Consider the following 22426-nt stretch of genomic DNA (forward strand, 5'->3'; position numbering starts at 1 on the left):
CCCTTTTCACTCTGGATTTCAGAGGCAGCACTCCACTGAAACCACTCCTATAATGGCCTAGAATGATTTTTTTTAATGGAGGAAACTATTGACCACAAAATCCTACTTAATAGGCTTAAGGTTTTGGCTGGTGTATCTGGCAATGCCATAGACTGGTTTTCTTCCTACTTGTCTAATCGGACCATCTCTGTTAGAACCGACAGGTTCTCTAACATTGCCTCCCTACCCTGCGGGGTACCACAAGGGCGCCATTTTTTATTCAGTGTTTTCATAAAAGACATTTACTACTGCTAGAGAGAACATGCATCAGAACAAGTTAAAGCCTTTTGTCAACCCCACAATGGAAAATAGCTGAAAACAAAAACAGGTATCACTTTAACCAGCTCCTAATTGAATCAGTTCTGCACTCAGCTTTGCAGTCTTCAGCATGACTGAAATGCAGCCAGATGCTGCCGATTTTACATTTTCACTCTTTTCTTCAATGTTTCCTGACAACCTTGCATTTAAATCCACTCCCTCGTTTCTCTACCTGGCCTGTACATCTACACTTGCCGTATTCTGAACATCTGCACTGTTTCTGTCTTTCACAAAATGGTATGATCCCAGTCGGTCTTTGTATGCGATTGGCCGCATGGTGTGCCCATGTCACAGTAGAAATTGAAACATTAGACCAGATAACGTTTTTATTTTTTTCTATTGTCCAATTTTTGGCCCATGTTGTGGGCTAAAAAGTGGCTAGTGGCTGACATCCTTTAGGCTCAGAAGGTAGTGCAGGTCATCTACTAATCAGAGGGTTGGTGGAAGGTTGACCGCACACAGTCTGCATACTGAACATCTTTGTGCAAGGTATCAAGTTGCTCTCCGATGCATCCGTCAGAGTACGAATTTGCGTGAACGCTAGAAAACACTTACTTGGAAAAAAGGAGGACAAATGCATGTATGAGTGGGAGAATAAGGCAAGTTGTATAAAGTGCTTTCAGTGCTCACATAGAGCAGGAAAGCACTATACAAAAGCCAGACTATTTACCATTTGGACATGCATTACCTGGTTAGAGACAGCCCCACCTTTGCTTTTTTTAGAAGCAGCCCAAGGTACCGGTTTTATCAAGACAAAGCTTGCAAGTATGCTTTTTATACAAATTTATTAAAAATCTTAGCAACTTGTATACAAGTCTACAAAAGTATAAATGGTTCAAAAACAACAAAACAACTAGTTTCTCTAGGTATAAAACCCAACAGCAGCTCACTGTCTCAATGCACCTCAGCTGTAGTTGTGGGATAAGCTGTAAACATGCATTTTTGTACCCAATATTAGTGACAACTTCAATCTCGCAGATTTAAATCCAAATGTTGCCAGAATCTGCCTTAAAGTTCCTATATGATAACACGTGTTCCAACTCTACTTTCAGAACTTTGGCTTAGGAGACTATGCAAAGAAATCAGTGATTTCATTTCATCTTTTCAATTCTTAACAGATAAAAGGTAACAGTTTTCAATTCTATTCATTGCAATTTAATATACATTTTTTGGGGAGACGTTTGAACAAGATGACATCTTTTAAACGTTTTATTTTGTCTGAAAACCAGACATATTCCCTTCATTGTCATGTAGAAAAACTGTCACATCAGGGAGCAGAATCAAATGTGCATTTTTTTTGTCTGTTATTCTTTTATCCAAAATTGGAGGTCACATGACATATCTAGACAGGTGACTTCTTTGTGCTTTGTGTTGCATGTTTTCAGGCTAGAAGTCACCCGTTTTCAGTTCACATTTCATTATCATTTGATACATGGTGACGCTGAGCTGCACGCACACATATCCCATTTGGCCAGGAATTATCTCAGAGTATGTGACGGAGTTCTCTGTGGGGAGAATGTTATCAGTTCTCCACCTCTTCCTCCTCCTCGGCTTCATTCTCGACCTCAGGCTCCTCTTCCATGCGCTCATCGTCGTCCTCTCCTTCCTCATCTCTGCTCTTATTATTCTCTGTGTCGACCTTCTTCTCTTTATCTTTCCGTTTCTGCTCAGACACCTTCTTTCCCTTCTGTCCTTGTTTATACACTGTTGACAAATGAAAAACACCTGCTGTTACTTGCAGTTAATTATATTTTACTTTAGGGCTGCGATGATTTGTTGACATAATTGATGATACTGACTAAAAAAAATAAATAAATACTTTTTTTTTTAATTTTTTATAAAGGGTCAACATGTGATTTTAATGTTTAATGAGGAAATTAGCTTTCTCCAAAAGGTGGATGGGCAATAGGGTGAGGATTTCACTCATTGGTTAGGGGTTCAAGGTAGAGTTGCTACTTCTCCACATTGAAAGGAGCCCACTAAGCTCCAGATGGGCATGTCTTACCAGGAGGCGGCCCCAGCGTAGACCCGGGACACGCTGGAGAGATTACATCTATTAGTTATAGTGCATGCACCACACTACTTAGTCGCAATTTAACATCAGTGTGTTTTAAGTGTTTCCTTCTTCGTTGTCTGTCTGGGGATGTGTAAGGTTGATAATGCTCAATGAGAGGTGCTGCATTGTTAAAAAGCATGATATACTATTGAAGAATGTGATAAATGGTTTAAAATGCCTCTGTTTAGAAAGTTTGGGGCAATAAATAAATATTAAAGTTAACTTACTATCAGAGTGTATATTAGCTTTAGAGTTGTCTGTTATTAGTTTTTGACATTTTCCATTAAACATTCTCAAATTTCACTTGATATCTGAGCGTCTCTCAGTTTTAGTCTGGCGAGTTTACTTTTTGTCCCACTCATTTAGAAACTAGTCACAAAAACATCCCTAATACAAACATTAGTGTTGTTTTCACAACTTCACAAGGAAATGAATAAAAGTCCTGATGTCACTGAACTTATTGTGGACTTATTAAAATATCTTTAAAAGCTGAGAGTATTTTCAAAGTTTCACCTTCCAAAGCTTCTCTGAGGGGCTCCAGGAACCTTTCGAACTCCATCTCCTCCATTGCAGCCAAGACGTCTCCTGCATTCAGAGTTTTTCGCTTGGCCTTCATAGCAAAATTATTTGCGCTGAGGAGAAGAAGAAAAAAAAAAAAAAAAAAAGCAGGGGGGAAACAATAAAACATTTAAACTGAAGCAGTTGTTTGATTCAGTGTTTGTGAATTAACATTCACATCATAGCATTCTTAGCTTGCTGCTGTGCTGGAAATTAGAATAAAAATTGATTTTATTGTCGTGCCAAAAGCACAACAAAATTACATGCACTCTTGATAAACTTTTATTCTATGTATAAAAAAAAAAATTTAAAAACAGAATTTCGAATAAATAAAGTACAAAAAATATATATATATATTAGGGGTGCAACAATACTCGTATCGATATTGAACCGTTCGATACAGTGCTTTCGGTTCGGTACACATGTGTATCAAACAATACAAAATTTTTAATTTATTTTATCAACTTTTCTTCTGACGATGCTGTCTGTGTGGAGCGCTCAGTGGATCTGCGTTCGACTACTCCGCCTAGGCTGCACTGTCGAGCGCAGATCCACTGAGCGCAGCGCAAGCTAGCAAGACAGAAGCTAAGCTCGTTGCAACATGGCAAACTGAACCTCCCCCACCCTCATTCAGATCTGGTGTTTGGAACTATTTTGGTTTTCATGTGAAGTATGACCCTGAAGATAAGCGCGTCATGGACTAAAGTAAAACAGTATGTTGGATGTGCCACGCAATGCTCAATTGGTCTCACCGTCCAGCCCCACGCACGATTTGCCGCGTTATGGCGCGTTAATGTCATTTCAACGAGATTAACCTGAAAGCACTAGTGGGAACACAACGAATATGACTGCACATTTACTCCGACAGCATCCTAGTGCAAAGACAAGTGGAAGCAGACAAAAACAACAAGCACGCATGCTACAAACTTTACCCGAGTCGTTTAGACAGCCGTTAGCACAGGATTCTCCTTATGGGGACCTGATATGTTTAATATGCTGCTGAGAATATAGCCCAGAAGAAGCGTATAGTAGAGCTTTTATTTTGGAAAGAGCCATTTCTCTGTAATAAACTCTCTTTTCCAAAGATGAGTGATTTCTCCATCAGATAGATTTTTTTATTACTTTGTTGTTTCAGCAACATTAAATTTAAAAACTGTACTTTTGAGTTAAAATATATATTTAGAATTTTAATAAATGACAAATTAAAAAGGCACGAACATTTTTTTGTATCGAAAAAAATATCGAACCATGACACCAAAGTATCGAACCGAACCGTGAATTTTGTGTATCGTTGCACCCCTAATAAATATATGTGCATGTATGTCGGAGTCATTATAATTTAGGGCTGGGCGATATGAGGAAAATGCAACATCGCAATTTTTTTTGCGTGTGTGGCTATACCGCAAAACATGATATATTTCGTGATATGTCTTGAGCCCCAACACCCCCTGGGGGCAAAGGGGGTGAGCTGCAGTGTAAGCCTCAGTGAAGTCAGGTTTTTTTGTTTGTTTGTTTGTTCTTTTAAAGAAAATATCAGCATGTGTGGTCCACAGAAACCTCAGAGTCTCAGCTTCTTGCCGATAGGCGTTGTAGCTCATATGACAGCGGGTTTAAAGTTGTCTTTGGTGTGTGGGGAGATGTTCACATGCCGAGTTTAAAACAGTCTTAATTTTGCAGTGGATGACTTTTCAGCTGGTGGAATAATTTCGTGGTACTGCTACCTTTTGCGCCAATAATTTTACGGCATGTTTTGCAAATTACTGTACTTTGACATATTTTTCTCTATATAAATATATATAAACACGCATGCTCAGTGTTGGGCAGGGGGGTTATTGATGAATTCACAGCATGTGAGAGAAAATAAAAACTGACTTAAATGCAGACAGCTTAATATTTCCATGGCAACCTATACTCGATGATTATGTTTAAGCCATTTTAACCATCATACGTGGAAAAACTCGAGATACAGCAAGTATATTAGAAATATCGCCCGCCCCTATTATAGTTGCTAAAATAAATAAATAGTGGTCACATTATGTAAATGGGATTTATTAGTTCTTACCAGGAGGTGGCATATAACACAAACACACTGGCTGCTTGGGATATGGCTCTTCTTGCTTCTTTCGACACATTCACCCCATCTGGGAGCTGTTGAAAATAAACATTACAGAAGTGTTATCTCAAGGGTACACTACATACACATTATCAGAAAACACAGTCAGCCAACAAAGGCCCATAAGGGGTTGGCCAGTATTGCATTAAATTATTTTTTCATGAAGTAACAAGCAAATGAAGCTGCACCTGGAGACGATTCCAAGTGTTGAACTTATATTTGGTGGTTGTTCACCAAAACTCAATATCAGGTCCAACATTGAGCCTGACTGATACATCGGTCAATCAGTATCAATACCAGCCAATAAAGAAACAAGGGACAAGAGTAACATCATTTAACCTGGTTATAAGAGTCGATGTTACAAAATTTGCCCACCTGAGGGCACTTGGCATCTTCCCTGTTGGCAACACCTGTTTGAAACGCCATAAACATAACCAGCTGAGTCAGGCAGAGCATAATAATTCACAACCTTTTAGTCACAGCATAACCTGCTAAGCCTGCAATAATCATTTATCTTTTCTCCAACAACACAATCATAATTATTGATAGTCTAGTTCTATAAGTACAGTGGAACCCCGACTTACGAATACCCCGTTTCACAAAAAATTCAAGTTACAGGTACGAAGGCACTGAACGGCAATGTTCAGTGCCTTCGTAACTTGACTCTGATTTCGTTACTCGGGAAATCCGCTGGCTTTGATTGGCTGAGCTTACAATGCCTTCCGAATCATGTGACAATCCCTTGGCTTCCATACTTGCGCTTCGCTGTTGCACTTGAACGACGTATTGTTGTTCTAGTTAGCAATTAGCCTATTGTTCAGCATCAGTCAAAAAGGCACGATGGGTGCTTCGACTTACGAAAGGAACGAATTAATTTTGTAAATCGGGGTTCCACTGCAGTTCTGTCTCAAACTGTGCAATTCTTATCCATGCTTCTCTGCATTGATAATGCAACACATTTCTGACTGCTTTACTTTTTCGAGTGGTGACTGAAGTTACATAAGGGCGATCGCCATTGAACATAAAAACAAACAAACAAAAACAGAACGTAATGTAGCTTACATTCACAGGTGATGATGAATATGAAAATCAAAACAACTGGAATTTATCATAAATGCTTTCAAAAAAAGAAAGCATATATAGATGTCAATAACCTGCGTATGTGTACAAAGTTTTGTTGAGACTGGCCCATTAGGTTAGGAGATAATATACACAGAGACATATATGCTTACATATGCTATGCTTGTTACAGTAAGGTGTAATGATAGCAAACGTGGCCATTAGGACTCATTGTGGAGATGGAATCTATATACATTTATATCCCTCTATAATATTCCGGTACCAGATGTGCTTTCCAGTATTTGCCAAAAATGATCGGTCGGGTCAGCCGGTTTACTGATAATGAGGTTATTTGTGGTCTTATCTCCTCTTGCTTTTGAGCAGAACTGTATATCAGGCCACGACCAACATGTAAACTCATTCTTAGATGAGGGTTCCTCCTGTCACTATGGTCTATCAGCTGAGTCAAGCCGGTGAATATTCCTCCAGAGCTCAGACTGTACGGAAAATCTTCATGTAGGAAAAGAGGGAGAATGGGTGAAATTGGAAGGCAACTCAGGTACACAAACCTTAGAGACTGCTATAAGCTTAACAAGCTATAAGCTTGACTCACTTAAACATGAAATGAGGAACACTTGTGTACTGGGGCAAGGACCTGGAACTGACAGGGTTTGGTATTCCTTTTCATCTTGACCGTAAAGCAGAGACTACCAACAAGCAACTGTCTCTTAAGCCGCGCTGCAGGACGCACTGGATGACGCAGACTGGGACATGTTTCGGCGCAGCTCTGATGACATCAACATGTTTACGGAAGCGGTTGTGGGATTTATCGGGAAACTAGCGAACGACACAGCAGAAAGAACTATCATCCGAACGTTTCCCAACCAGAAGCCGTGGGTGGATAAAAACATCCGCGACGCTCTGAGATCACGCACCGCTGCCTACAATGAAGGGCTTGTCTCCGGTAATATGGACCTATACAAGGCTGCGTCCTACAACGTGCGCAGCGCGGTCCGAAAGGCAAAGCGGAGCTACGGGGAAAAACTAGAGTCACAGCTACGACAGTGCGACTCTAGGAGCCTGTGGAAAGGACTGCGGACTATAACGGACTATAAACGACCAGCTTCTTCAGTGATGAATGCCGATGCTTCACTGGCTGATGAGCTGAACACGTTTTATGCTCGCTTCGACGCCGCAGCAATTAAAACAACAAACGGCTGCGTGCGCTCGGAGTGCACCAGTGAAGAAAATGCATTCGTCATCACAGAGCATGCCATGAGGAACACCTTCAGGAGGGTGAACACCAGGAAGGCAGCAGGACCAGATGCAATCCCTGGCCGGGTCCTTAGAGCCTGCGCTGATCAACTAGCACCGGTGTTCACGGAGATCTTCAACCTCTCCCTGGCCCAAGCTGTGGTTCCCACGTGCTTCAAACGGTCCATTATTGTCCCTGTTCCAAAGAAACAACAGCCCGCTTGCCACAATGACTACCGTCCAGTAGCACTGACTTCAATTGTGATGAAGTGTTTTGAAAGACTGATGAGAGATCACATCACTTCTTCACTTCCTCCCACCATCGACTCACTTCAGTTTGCTTACCGGACTAATCGTTCCACAGACGATGCCATATCTCACCTGCTCCACACATCCCTGAGTCACCTGGACACTGGCAGAGGGAATTATGTTAGGATGCTGTTCGTGGACTACAGTTCAGCATTCAACACAATAATTCCCTCTAAGCTTTTCACCAAGTTGACGGATCTTGGACTCAGCTCATCACTGTGTCAGTGGATCCTCAACTTCCTCACAGACAGACCCCAATCAGTGAGGGTAGGAAAACAAGTCTCCCCCTCCATCTCACTCAGCACTGGAGTGCCTCAGGGCTGTGTTTTAAGCCCCCTGCTGTACTCACTGTACACTTATGACTGTGTAGCCACATCCGACACCACCTCCATTGTCAAGTTTGCTGACGACACTGCTGTTGTGGGCCTGATCTCCAACAACATCGAGACGGCCTACCTGGAGGAGATTAGGAACCTGGAGACCTGGTGCCAGGAGAATAACCTCCTCCTAAACATCAGCAAGACTAAGGAGCTGATCGTGGACTTCACTACAAAGCAGGCGAGGAATTACAAACCCCTCATCATCAGTGGCACGCCAGTGGAGAGAGTGGACAGTTTCCGATACCTGGGTGTCCACATCACTCAGGACCTGTCATGGTCCTGTCACATCAACACCCTGGTTAAGAAAGCCCGTCAGCGTCTCTTCTTCCTCAGAAGACTTAGAGACTTTCATCTGCCACTGAAGGTGCTCAAGAACTTCTACTCCTGCACCATCGAGAGCGTCCTGACGTCAAACATCTGCACCTGGTTTGGGAACAGCACCAAGCAGGACAGACGAGATCTGCAAAGGGTGGTGCGCTCGGCAGAACGCATCATTCAATCAGAGCTCCCTGACCTGCTGTCCATCTACACCAAGCGGTGCAAGTCCAAAGCTAGGAAGATTATGATGGACCTCTCCCATCCCAACAATGGACTCTTCTCACTGTTGAGGTCTGGGAAGCGCTTCCGCTCCCTTAAGGCCAAAACAGAGAGAATGAAGAGGAGCTTCTTCCCCCAGGCTATTCGGGGCCTGAACCAGGTGTAGGACTGGACTCTCCCAAACACGTCACTATAAGACTGGACTCTCACACACGTCACCACACGCACCACCACACATTTCCTATAATCCTATAATTCCTATAATTTATAATCCTTATCTTTATAATCTCTTCTGCTATTTGCACATTCTTTACTGTAAATTCCTAAGTTAATTTGTAAATTTTTGTAGTAAATTGTAAATATTGTAAAACTTTTCTTCTGTCATTTAATGGTCGGGCATTGTACAGCTACAAGCATTTCACCCCCATGTCATACTGTGTATGGTTGTGTGTGTGTGACAAATAAAATTTGAATTTGAATTTGAAAGTAGTAAGTGGCTTTATGTTTTTATTCCAACTGCACTGAAACACAAAAATCCAGCTGTTAGTTGTAATGTTTGGGTGTGTAAAGCACTTTAAATGGGGCCCGTGTCATGGAGAGCCTGTCTGAATCGGGTGACAGGTCGTTCCCTGGACCAACAAGCTGGAGACTGATTTACACACAGCGTAGTGAGGAAAACCTAAAGTGTTGGACTCCAAATTGTCTGTCTGGTGACTGGGCTCTCCGCTGTTCTCATTTATAATGCGTTTTACAAATCCTAACAGCTGGATTTTCCCATGTGAGTGCAGCTAGCTAAACAACAACATCGCTAACATAAACTAATTTAAGTCTGTTAGCTGCAAACAACCAACCCAGTAATGTCAAGTTCTGTAATGACAAGCTGATGTGTTCTAAAAACTTTAAGCACTTGTGTCTTAAATCCAGCTTCACAGGCAGCACTACATCTATGTCTGTTTTTGAGAGCAAGGCTCCATAGTGTCAATCATCTCTAATTTCAGAGGGTTAAAGCTGGTGGTCCCGATGCCATTTGTGGGCATAAATTAGGGCTGTGCGATATGACCAAAACCTCATATCCCGATATAAGACCTCTATCGTCCGATAACGATATAAATCACAAAAATGTAACATTTTCTGTAAATTCTGTGAATCGCGGGCAGCTCGACTTGCGTGAAGTGTTTCCAGCTGTGCGTCATGTAGCTGGAGTCAAGTGTTTTAACCGATGAATGAAACGATACATTTTTAGACATAAGTTGTAACTGCCGCCGTTTTCTTTGTGAGTATTTATTACACGGCGTGCTGCGGGGAGAAGCCTGTTCTAACGTTTGAGTCTAAGGTTTATTTTTTAGCACCTGGCGGCTCTTTTTTACTTCTCATCCGTAAACAATCTGCTCTTTCACGTGATTCAGTTTATTTTGAAAAGTCTCAACAGGATCTTGAGCTTTATTGTGAAAGGTTTATGTGGAACATAAACAAGCGGACACCCGATGCTGTTACCGTCGTTGTTGCTAACCACAACGCATAAAAACAAGCGCTTGTCTGTCAGTAGTGTGGTTATATTAAATATAAGAGAAAGAGAGAACTTTAAGAAATGAATATAGCCACTACAGTGTCCATCAGAACCATGAAAAAATATTGCTGTAAACAGTTTATTTTGCAACACCACGAATCAAACGATAGCGTAAAATGAAATAGACGTTTTTATATCGTCATCCGATATATATCGAACAGCCCTAGCACACATTGCATCATTATGCTGACCAGCTTAGTGCGGTCAGCATTTTATTTCCCCAAGCGGCCTCGGACCCGTGGATGTGGTGTAGACCAGCGGTCCCCAACCCCCGGGCCTCGGCCCGGTACCGGGCCGTGAGCTTTGAGGCTCAGGTGTGAAATGTATGGTTTTCAGGGTTTTTGTCGGTTTTCAGCGTTATTTTGTTATCGTTTTTATCAATAACTCTGTTTTCCTGGGTCTTTTCACGTGTGTTATGAATAAATCTTTTTTTCCCAGTACCGGTACTGGTTTTATTTTGTTGTATTTATCCGCGACACCTTAAAGGCCGGTCCGTGAAAATAATGTCGGGCATAAACCGGTCCGTGGCACAAAAAAGGTTGGAGACCGCTGGTGTAGACCACAGAAATCTTTGCACGCTTAACCGAGCCGGAGCATCTGATGTTAGAATCTACACCCTTCAAATGGCTCTACTAAATGTAAGATCTTTAGCAAACAAGACATTTGTATTAAATGACTTCCTAAAGTCCCAACAGCTGGACTTTCTGTTTCTGACAGAAACATGGCTTCAACCCGGTGAGTCTGTAGCTTTTTCGGAACTGGTTCCTCCTGATTGCTCATTTTTCAGCCTCCCTCGGTCCTCTGGTAGGGGGTTGGCTTGTTCAATGCTCGATTTCATTGCCATCACACATTACAGCACGATTCATTTTCTAGTTTTGATCTCCAGCTCTTTGAGTTACACCTGAGCTCTGCTGCGCCTTTGTGTGCCCTCATATATCGTCCTCCCAAGTTTAATAAGGATTTTATCAAAGAGTTTTCAGATTTTATGGCTGGAATTGTTCTTGAATTCGACAGTTTTTTAATCCTTGGTGATTTTAACATCCATGTCTGCTGTGACTCTAAACTTCTGGTCAAGGACTTTTTAAATATTATTGACGCTTTTAAATTGACCCAGTGGGTTACTGGTCCCATGCATGAAAAAGGTCACACACTAGACTTGGCGCTTTCCCACGGACTGTATGTGTGCGTCACGGAAATATCTGAGTTGGGAAGACACAAATGCATGGACAAGAACCTCTGCAGTGTCTGATTCTGGCTATGTTCCTCAAATGATAAAAGGCGGTCTTTGTTATCTCTTTTACATGAGATTCAAAGGAGAGCACCATATCGAACCACACACCCAAGTTTTTACCTTGTTCCTGCAATTTATGGCACTGTCATCAATTTTCAAGATGAAATTTTGGGACAAGTGCTGAAATTTGTGTGGCCCAATGACCATCAACTCTGTCTTATCAGTATTTAGGAGCAAGAAATTATCCGATAACCAGCCCTTAATTGCAGATAAACAACATTCTAGTTTAGAGACTTCAGCACAATTTCCAATGGTTAGAGGGACATAAAGCTGCAGGTCATCAGCGTAACAATGAAAGGTTACATTAAAAGAACGTAAAAGAACACCAAGAGGCAGCAGGTACATAGAAAACAGCAATGGTCCAAGTACGGACCCCATGCCTCACTGCACAAGTCTCTGAGAGATCATTTTTCAAGCAACAGTCTGAGACCTCCCAGACAGGTAAGATCTCAGCTATGATAAAACATTTCCTGTAATTCCAATAAAATGTTCAAGCCTATTCAATAAAATCCAGTGATCCACAGTGTCAAACGCAGCACTTAGATCCAGCAGTAATAAAACTGAAGTGCGATCATTGTCTGCATTAACCAGCAGATCATTTACCACTTTGACTAAAGCTGTTTCTGTGGAGTGATTTGGTCTAAAGGCAGACTGACATGGTTCAAACAGATTGTTAGTTGACAGATGCTCAGTGAGCTGCTTAAAAACCACTTTTTCAAAGATTTTAGACAAAAAAGACAGATGTGAGATGGGTCTATAGTTTGCGACCATGTCAACATCCAGTCCAGGCTTTTTCAAGATCGGCACTACCACAGCCGATTTAAAACATTCAGGAAAGACTCCAGTCGTCAATGAAGTATTTAAAAGAAACAGAATGTAGGGTCCTAATGCTGACCACAGTTCCTTTATAACCCAGGCTGGTAGAGGATCCAAAGAACAGGTTGTACATCGAACTGCTTTTACAACCTTAGTTAATCCAGACAGAGAAATAACCTTGAAGTCAGAGAACAGTTTATCAGCACCAACAGGCAAAGCAGCTGAGTAGTCTAATGAACACCTAGAGTGAGTAATACGATTTCTAAGTGTTTCAGCCCTGTCTCTGAAAAATGTAAGAAAGTCATAAGCTATCAAATTAGAACAGCAGAGAGTTGACTTACTCTCTTTAATTTGCACACTGTTGAAAATGAGTTTTGAGTTAGGTTTATGGCTCATGATGAGATTTGAGAAATAATTTGCTTTCGCTGTCAACATCGCTGATTGAAGAGAAGACAATGAGTCCTTCCAAGCCTGGAGAAATACTTCTAGTCTGGAAGATCTCCAGTGACGCTCGGCTTTTCTGCAATTTCTTCTCAAGGTCAAGAGCTCCTCATTTAACCAAGGCTTAGGGTTCCTTTTTGAACATTTCAACACAGTCCAGTAGTTCAAGAAGTGCATTATTAAGATTGGCAGTCAAGGTGTCCACACATAACTCCTGGGTAAAAATAGGGTCCAACACATCAGGTAGATGTAATTTAACTCCAAGCAATGTTTTGGGGCTAATATTACGAGATGATCTGAGGGGCAATCTTCCCCTCTCAGAAGCTGGAGATTTAGGGATTAAAATATCAAATAAAATTGCGGAGTGGTCTAGAATAGGTAAAACACAATTTTCAGTCATTGATACATTCAGCCCGTAGCCCAAGACAAGGTCTAGAGTGTGGCCCTTGCATGTTGGCCCAGACACAAATTGTGTGAAGTTTAAGAGAGCTAATTTAACTCTCTGTCCATCCGTGGCAGCAGGCAGTATTTGTAGGTTGTTCATATTTGCTCCACCTCCCCTCGTATCCCGTCAGCATGGCGACCAATAAAGCAGCCTCAGGTGAGCGTGCTCCGATGACGTCGGGTAAATAGGAAGAAGGCAGCGCTGTTTGAGGCCAAAATAAAGTCCTAAACAGCCACGGTCACCGATGGTAAGGACCCACCGCATCCAATTTCTGACCCAAACACGCTTCCCAGAGCTAAATTTGCTGTTGTTGTAAACTGTTTTTTGCAACTTTTTTGTATTTAAAGTTTTGAGGAATAAACCTCTTAAATTTCTCCAAGTAGAAATATATGTAAAAAAACAAAAACGATTTTCAATTTTTTTGTAGTTTATTGCAACTTTTTTGCAATTTATGTAGTTACTATGGACATAATGCATACATATTATTAAAATATGGGCTATAACAGTTGTATTGATGTATAGCAACTTGAAATGCTCCCAAAAATGGCACTACAACATGTAAAAATATAAAGTAAGCTCTGGCGGACTTGGTTCTATGGTAGGTCTTAAAGGGTTAAGCAGCGTCTGTCGCTCATATACCAACAGGGAGTGGGTTTTTAAAACTAGCAGGGACACCACTAAGAACATAAAACATAAACGTTGCAGAACCGAGAGACGGCGTGCCATGACATCTGGTGCCATCAAAAACTGCAAAGACACAGTTTGTCTCAAACTTCGTGTCAGTAAACAGTCACACGCCTCAGGTACTTTTTAATGTCCTTAATCTTTTTTCTTAGTTCACGTGATAATGTTGGAGTCATTTCTTCACCAAGTATTTGTGATGATTTTTTTTAGCATTTTTTACGACAAGAGTCTATCTATTAGGGCCCTTGTCTCGTCAACTGCTACCTCAGATCCTAGTCTTTCTCCTATGTGCCCAGCTGTCTTAGAGCAGTTTGAGCCAGTCTCCCTTAATGACTTGACTGAGGTAGTTAGTAACCTAAGATCATCACACTGCCCCTCTGATTGTCTCCCCCCAAGCTTGCTTAAAAACACGTTTAATACTGTTGGGCCTTTTATCCTGAGATTAATTAATACGTCCCTTGCTACGGGCTGTGTCCTATCATGCTTTAAACAAGCTATAGTTCAGCCTCTTCTTAAAAAACATAACCTGGACCCAACTGTCCAATTACAGGCCAATCTCAAAGCTTCCTTTCCTGTCTAAAGTTTTGGAGAAAGTGGTCTACTTACAGTTGCAGGCCCACCTTGATTTTAACAAGAACTCTGAAAATGCCTCTGTTTAGAACTCTGGAAAAAAAAGCAGGGTCAAACTAGGGCTGGGCGATATGGCCTAAAATTCATATCGCGATATAATTTGAAGCATTTGCGGTAACGATATATATCACGATATATTCTTTTCTTCTGTATAACTTATTATTTTCCACACTATAAGGCACACTAAAACTTGAATTTTCTCAAAAATCTAGAGTGTGCCTTATGTATGAATTCTGGTTGTGCTTACTGACCTCGAACCGATTTTGGCTGCAGAAATCTGTTAAAAAATGTTTTAGTACAACTTTGGTAAGCCGCACTGCTTGATGGATTGTCAGAGCATTACGGCTGCCGTAGTGAGGAGCTTCGCGAAGTAATCTGGGTCCAAACCTCCGTCCCTTCAGGTCCCAAAGTCAAACGAACACTGAGAGTTAAAAACGGTCTAAATTCTTTCATCTTTAATAAAATCATCAGCATTGCTGACTAATTAAACTAATTCAAACGTACAGCTCTGCTACCACTTCTGACATAAATGAAGACAGAAAACTAAACAGCAGTGACGTTTGTAGGGTTACTGAAGTTGGACTACCTGGTATATAATGTTGTGCTATGGGATTGCTAGTGACACAGCTATGTTAGCATAACATTAGCACAGTGAAGCTGGAGGATGAACGCCAACTTTTTTTCCACTCATTAAAAGTTAACGTGAGGGATTCTGGTGGTCAGGGACAAATGCAATCGCATAGCAGGATGCTATACACGGGCCAAACGTCAGTCAGGAGAACAGCTGAGATAATCCATCCACAATACGAGGTTAGTTATTAATATACTGCAACAACATGGGAACAGAGCAGCTGCGAGACAATTCAACATTAATGAATCAATGTTAAATGTTACGGAAGTGGAGGAAGCGCAGTTTTTGGCTTTCCCCATATTTCAAAAGTGCTTCATCTCTTTGCAGATGATAATGGTTGTAGCCGCTGCGATGCTTTTGACCAAAACAGGCGCAGCTTGATAGGGCTGAACGATATATCGCATTTGCGATAATATCGCGACATGATCAAGTGCAATTTTCTAACCGCAAAGGCTGCGATTATACTCTGGACATGTCCAAATTCATGGGCTGCATCCTCCTGAGGCCGCATTTGTAGACCGATTACGTCACAGCGACGTGCCGAAGGCTGTCCAAATTACTACCATATCCCAGAATTCATAGCGCGGCCCAGCCAAACTCCAGTTTCCAACAATGGCGGCCGCTACTAAGTTTTAAAATTACTCATACTAATCTTTCTGGGTCACAAAATAAACTTTTAACATATTTTCAGGCGAGAAAGTAGTTGTGTAAACATCGAATATCTGCTCGGTTTATCAAGATATCCCATATTTGCAAAAGTGCTTCGACGTTTTCAGAGGCGTCTGCTACCCACCAGCTCGACAGCTAGCCGGGAGCTCGAGGGTTACTGATGCGGCCGAGAACGGCACAACTCCCGGCACATCATTTTCAGATCACCGCGGAGTTTCGCTGCTCGGGTTAAACGTGATATATAAGTCACTTAGACAACCTAAAAATGTTATTGTTGGGCTTTTTTCAGTGTTTTGTTTGTTCGTGAGTAAATCGGTTTGGCTGAGATTAAAGTTATTAGATTAGATAAAATAAAACTTTATTAATCCCCCGGGTGGGTTCCTCCTTGGTTTTCACACAGCTGACTAAACGTCAAACAGAAAACTTATTAAACAGAAGTATGAGACAGTCGAGAATTTACACCAGTGTCTGGTTATATTTTAGATAGCAAGAAGCAGATGGCCGAGTTTATTAAACTCCACCGAGACAGCGGTGACGCTAATCAGAACTAGCCTTCTGATTCAGAAGGCTAGTTCTGATTAGCTAATCAGAACTAGCCTTCTGATTCAGAAGGCTAGTTCTGATTAGCTAATCAGAACTAGACCGTCCAATTTCACGCCTTTAAATTTTAAAGGCGTGTTTGTGTGTGTGTTTATACAATTGCTATTATGTTTGCACTTTATGTGTAATGTTACTGACTGCAGAGATCAGTAAGCTGTGTGTATTTTTTATTTATTAGTTTTATTTATTTAATATTATTTTTTAATTGAATGACTGTCTAGTAGTTCACAGATGTCGAAAAACTGAGTGTGGTAAAGCCACTGATTTTTTTTATGTATATTTCTGCAATCTGCACATTGTACTGACTTTCATTTTAATGTTTACACCAGGGTTCCTTGCCAGCACTTTATGCTCAGATGTTTGTAAGCTAAAAATAAACTATTGTGTATGTTCAAATATACTGTTGTGATTGAAGAAGTTAAATAAAAATGTCAGTCATCAATTCATGCATCACCTCATGTCATCATAACAGAGGTCTGTCTTCCAGGAAAGAACAGTTTAAAATTAATGTAATATAGTATTGGCCATACTATATGATGTATTGCTTGTCTTTGTTTAATAATACAGAAGACAAAGACCTTAAAAAATAATCGCATATCGCATCGCAATCGCAATATTGGGGCAAAAAAATCGCAATTAGATTATTTTCCATAATCGTTCAGCCCTACAGCTTGATGACATCATCAACATGCCCTATTGCGATAGAGATTTTGACTATCCGGTTGTTCAGTGATGACACGACGAATCCTACTTCCGGGCCTAAAGTAGTCTGCGTTTAATATGGCTTTTGTGTTGTGAACATGTTTAATGTTTTGTATTTTCTTCTATTTGATCTCAAAAAGCTCCTAAAACAGTCAGTGATCCCTGTTGACCTCCCTCGGCTTTTATTACCACTAATCATTTATTTAAGCTCAGTTTTTAAAACCTTACGATGTACAGCCCAGCCCATGCAGCAGTATATGAATGACTAACCTCGTATTAATAATAATGGATTGGATTTATATAGCGCTTTTCAAGGCACCCAAAGCGCTTTACAATGCCACTATTCATTCACTCTCGCATTCATACACTGGTGGAGGCAAGCTACGGTTGTAGCCACAGCTGCCCTGGGGCAGACTGACAGAAGCGAGGCTGCCATATCGCGCCATCGGCCCCTCTGGCCAGCACCAGTAGGCAAGTAGGGTAAAGTGTCTTGCCCAAGGACACAACGACCAGGACAGAGAGCCCAGGGATCGAACCGGCGACCTTCCGGTTACAGATACGCTTCCCAACCCCCTGAGCCACGGTCGCCCGTCGTATTGTGGATGGATTATCTCAGTTGTTCTCCTGGCTGAAGTTTGGTCCTTTTACAGCATCCTGCCATGCGATTACATTTGTTCCTGACCACCGAGAACACTCACGTTAACTTTTATCCAGTGGAAAAAAAGTTAGCTTGTTTATATTATGCTAACATAGCTGTGTCGCTAGCGGTCACGTAGCACATCATTATATACCAGCTAGCCCAACTTCAGTAACCCTACAAACGTCACTGCTGTTTAGTTTTCCGTCTTCGTTTATGCTGGAAGTGATAACAGAGCTGTACGTTTTAATTTGTTTCCAAAACCCCGCAGTCAGGACATGCTATATTGTATTTAGATAGAAGCTAGCGAGCTAACTCCCTGCTAACTTCTAACTCCGTTAAATGTCATAAATTCCGTTTTCATGGATGCCTGGATGTTAAACTCAATTGTTACACCTGGTAGAGCAGAACGCTGATCATTTTATTAAAGATGAAAGACTTTAGACAGTTTTTCAACTCTAAGTAATGCCATAGTGATCGTTTGATATATGGACCTGCAGCGGAGTTTAGACCCAGACACGGCTAGTGACGTCAGACTGAATGAACAACCGGATACCGCTCTATCGTTGGCCAAATTTATATAGTTTCTATCGTATATATTAATGGATTGGATTTTTTATATAGCGCTTTTCAAGGCACCCAAAGCGCTTTACAATGCCACTATTCATTCACTCTCACATTCATACACTGGTGGAGGCAGCTACGGTTGTAGCCACAGCTGCCCTGGGGCAGACTGACAGAAGCGAGGCTGCCATATCGCGCCATCGGCCCCTCTGGCCAACACCAGTAAGCAGCAGGGTAAAGTGTCTTGCCCAAGGACACAACAACCAGGACAGAGAGCCCGGGGATCGAACCGGCGACCTTCCGGTTACAGATACGCTTCCCAACCCCCTGAGCCACGGTCGCCGATATTGTTTATATCGCCCACCCCTAGGTCAGACCATCCCCAGCTCTTATTACGCTGCCTTGACGACATCAAACATTGGATGTCCTGCAGGATTGTGTGGAGCTTTGGTTCAACTCACATGAGTCACTCTGAAGGGGCACACAAACTGCAGCAGCGCTGCACTGAGGAAACAAGCTACATTCGCTTATTTTGTGCAGAATACTGTGGGGCGTTATAGTATATTGATCAGCAGCTGCCCGCATTAACTTTCACCAGTTAATGTAGTTGTGTTTTCTGAATCAGCAGGTGTTGTTAAGCAGGTGAACAGGATTTCCGGTGTTCCAGATTATCTGGCGTCGCGAATTAACTGGTGAGGTAGACTTTGTTTTCAGGAGCCGCTACCGACAACCCAGCAAATAAACACTAAATAGTTCATCTGTGACATTTGTGAGGTTACCTCAAACACAGTCCGTCCTGTTGCTCGTGAACAACAAGATATTTAAAAATGTTGCGAGTTTACCTGGTGATATTCTCGTGCACGAGGCGACCGCGAAAACAGCAAACAAATAAACGTCACCACGCCGATGCTGTTCACAAGACAGCAAGAGTAAACGATCTGGAGAATCTCGTCTTCGTTATAGTTTCCCTCGTGCGTTTTATTACTCAGATTTCAGCGTTTTCGCTTCACAACTAAAGCGTGCAGTTTGTGTGTACTCAAATGCTGGTTTGTCGGTAGCGGCTCCTGAAAAGCAAGTCTGCCACACGTCTGTTCGACCGTCACCAGTTAATTCGCGACGCCAGATAATCTGGAACACCGGCGAGCTGATCGATGGTGTCGTGAGGGAAATGTCACCACGTTATTTATGTTACAGAAAGACAGCGAACGGAACATCTGAAAAACGGAGAGTGGAATACGTAAACAAATCTAATCGGTTAACGTAAAAAAAACAGTTAACCTGGGTCACCGGCGACCTCCCAGAATTGCGTCGTGTATTTGTTTAGCGTATTTAACCATCCCCGGCGTGTATAAAACACACAAAAAGACCAACCGCGCGCGACATTGTGACTGCTACCGTGTTTCGATGTTCACACTCACCGCTTCCTTGATGATGCGGGTGATTACCGCGTTGGGAAGGTTCAGGTCTTCTGGCCTCTCTGCCATTGTTCTCACTGTTTAATGTGCATTTATCTGGGCCCGTTGTATGTGCGCCGCTGTTTCCGCCGTCCTAGGAGAACAGGTTTAGCCGTTATCGTTGCTAAAAGGCTGTTACCGCTGAGCTAACCGATTAGCGTCGTTGACAATGCTGTGTGCGTGGAGTTCCTCAGTTAAGCAAGCCAACGTTAAAACTCTCTCCGTTTCGTACGTTATATGAAGACACTGATATTTTATCTGGTAAGTCTGAAAGGTTAAACTACAAACTCCGGTTGAAGTTGTACGCGTTCACGTCAGAGCCGACTTGTTTTCAGACATTTCCCGCGAATCTTCCAACTACCACGAAGCTCCTACGTCAGCAATAAACTTCGACCTCTGACCTTCTTGTGACGTATGTCCGCTGTTGACCATTGACTGACATCTGATAAAAGATCAGCAAGATGACTGAAATACTTTAAGTCCACTCTGTAAGTTACCTAACATTAACAGGTATTTCAACTACCTCAGGCTCCCAATGTTACTGTTCAATATTTGGGCAGGGATAGCTCAGTAGGTAAAGTGGTCGCCCCATGATCGGAAGGTCGGCGGTTCGAATCCACTTAACGGCTACCCTGAGGTACCCCTGAACTCGACCGAAACCGTCCTACACACTGCTCCCCGGGCGCCTGCTTAGTGGGCTGCCCACTGCTTCACTGAGTGAATGGGTCAAATGCAGAGAAAAACAAGTAATTTCCCCATGGGGATCAATAAAGTATCCATTATTATTATTATTATTATTTAATAATTTGAGGCACTTGTATATGCTCCAGGCAGCATGGTGGCACGATGGTTAGCACTGTTGCCGCACAGCAAGAAGATCCTGAGTTCAATTCCACCATCAGGCTGGGGTCTTTCTGTGTGGAGTTTGCATGTTCTCCCCGTGTTTGTGTGGGTTCTCTCCGGGTACTCCGGCTTCCTCCCACCGTCCAAAGACATGCAGCTTGTGGGGATAGGTTAATTGGATAATCCAAAATTGCCACTAGGTGTGAATGTGCGAGTGAATGTGAGTGCAAATGGTTGTCTGTCCCTGTGTGTTGGCCCTGCGACAGACTGGCGACCTGTCCAGGGTGTACCCCGCCTCTCGCCCTATGACAGCTGGGATAGGCTCCAGCGCCCCCCGCGACCCTGAAAAGGATAAGCGGAAGCGAATGGATGGATGGATGGAGGCACTTGTATATTGTATTTTTTTGTTTGTTTTGTTTTGCTTGAAATACCTCAGGTTCATTAGGTAATATGTTTACAACCAATAATATCCTCTTTAAATTTTCTATAAAACTTTCATACCTCCAAGTTAGGTGTACCAATACTTGGCAAACATTATTATGGTTATGTTTGGACTTGCTTATGTTTTACAGCGTGAGTAGTTAAACATCCTACTTTTATTGGTGTATAAATGTTAATTTGCTTAAGTATTTGGGTCACTTCAATGGGGAAAAGAAAAACAAATAGAGTCTGAAGACTTTTACTTAGGTACTCAACATTTAGTTTTCCTGTTTGAGAGTATCTTTTAGGTGTTTATACCTTAGCACCTTATAAATTTCTAGTTAATTTTACAGACATCCAGTTCACTTTATTCATTCCCTTCTTCTCTTATGACAGACTTACATTTCAGTTCCTTAAAAATACTATCCCTTAATGTTAGAGGTATTCGCGACAGTACCAAAAGAAAGTCAATTTTCATTTTCTGTAGACGGAAAAATGCTGATTTGATTTTTCTACAAGAAACTCATTCGAGTGATAATGATGTAAAATTCTGGAAAGCACAGTGGGGTGATCAGTGTTATTTTTGCCACGCCTCTCAACATTCGGCAGGCGTAGCCATTCTCCTTAACAACTTTAAAGGTAATATTATTGAATCATTGTCTTCAGATGAAGGCAGATGGATTATTCTGGTTTTCAAATTGGACAACACCTTCTTTATAGTCTGTAATTTATACAGTCATAATAACACAACTCAGGCCAAATCTATGTGCATACAATTATCTGAGAAACTTGATTTTTTTTAAATCAAAATATAAGGGAGCCCACATGATTCTTGGAGGAGATTATAATGATGCTCCAGACGATCTTATAGATAGAGTACCAATAAGAACATCTCAACACTCAAAATTTAAAAGCACTGCATTTTTCTGTGAACAACTTGCAGTTATAGATGTATGGAGATTCTTCAACTCTGATACAAAAGAGTTTACCTGGAGCAATGCAAATAGATCTCTACAATCCAGAATTGATTTGTGGTTAATATCTTCTTCGTGTTTACAGTTTGTTTCAGAATCTTCTCATGATTTTGCTCCATTAACTGATCACAAATTCATCACAATTCTCTTAGTTGGCAATAAACAAAGTCAAAGTAAACTACGTGGTTTTTGGAAGCTAAATAATAATTTATTGAATGATGATACATTTTGTAGTATAGTGGAAAAAACGGCAGAACAGATATTCGGGGGTTTACCAATATGAATCACACACTAAAATGGGAATTTTTCAAATTCAAGGTAAGGAAAGCGGCAATAAGGCGAAGCAAAGAAATTAAAAAAAGAAATGACACTAAAGAAATCAGTATTATGAATGAATTAAACATATTAATGAAGAAAGATGCTCTATCAGATGAT

The 22426-nt window shown here is 41.6% G+C and overlaps 1 protein-coding gene across 1 annotated transcript; it reads right to left on the reverse strand.

Moving 5' to 3' along the window:
- Positions 1 to 1127: 1127 nt before the first annotated feature.
- On the reverse strand, positions 1128 to 20112 carry pole3 (polymerase (DNA directed), epsilon 3 (p17 subunit)). Its single transcript, XM_080885259.1, has 4 exons — positions 19719 to 20112; positions 5034 to 5119; positions 2927 to 3045; positions 1128 to 2061 (listed from the first exon to the last, which is right to left on the reverse strand). Exons 1-4 carry the CDS (start codon positions 19782 to 19784, stop codon positions 1880 to 1882), a joined length of 453 nt encoding a protein of 150 aa, XP_080741385.1. The 5' UTR covers positions 19785 to 20112; the 3' UTR covers positions 1128 to 1879.
- Positions 20113 to 22426: the final 2314 nt, after the last annotated feature.

The sequence above is a fragment of the Rhamphochromis sp. 'chilingali' genome (genome assembly GCF_963969265.1).
Source record: "Rhamphochromis sp. 'chilingali' genome assembly, chromosome: 6".
Lineage (NCBI taxonomy): Eukaryota > Metazoa > Chordata > Actinopteri > Cichliformes > Cichlidae > Rhamphochromis > Rhamphochromis sp. 'chilingali'.

Excerpts from the sequence above, each read along its gene's own strand:
- pole3 (XM_080885259.1), bottom strand. The coding sequence starts at position 19,784 with ATGGCAGAGAGGCCAGAAGACCTGAACCTTCCCAACGCGGTAATCACC. Across the intron at positions 3,046-5,033 it reads GTGTTATATGCCACCTCCTG|CGCAAATAATTTTGCTATGA; the intron begins GTAAGAACTAAT and ends TCTTCTCCTCAG. Across the intron at positions 2,062-2,926 it reads CCTCAGAGAAGCTTTGGAAG|TGTATAAACAAGGACAGAAG; the intron begins GTGAAACTTTGA and ends ATTTGTCAACAG.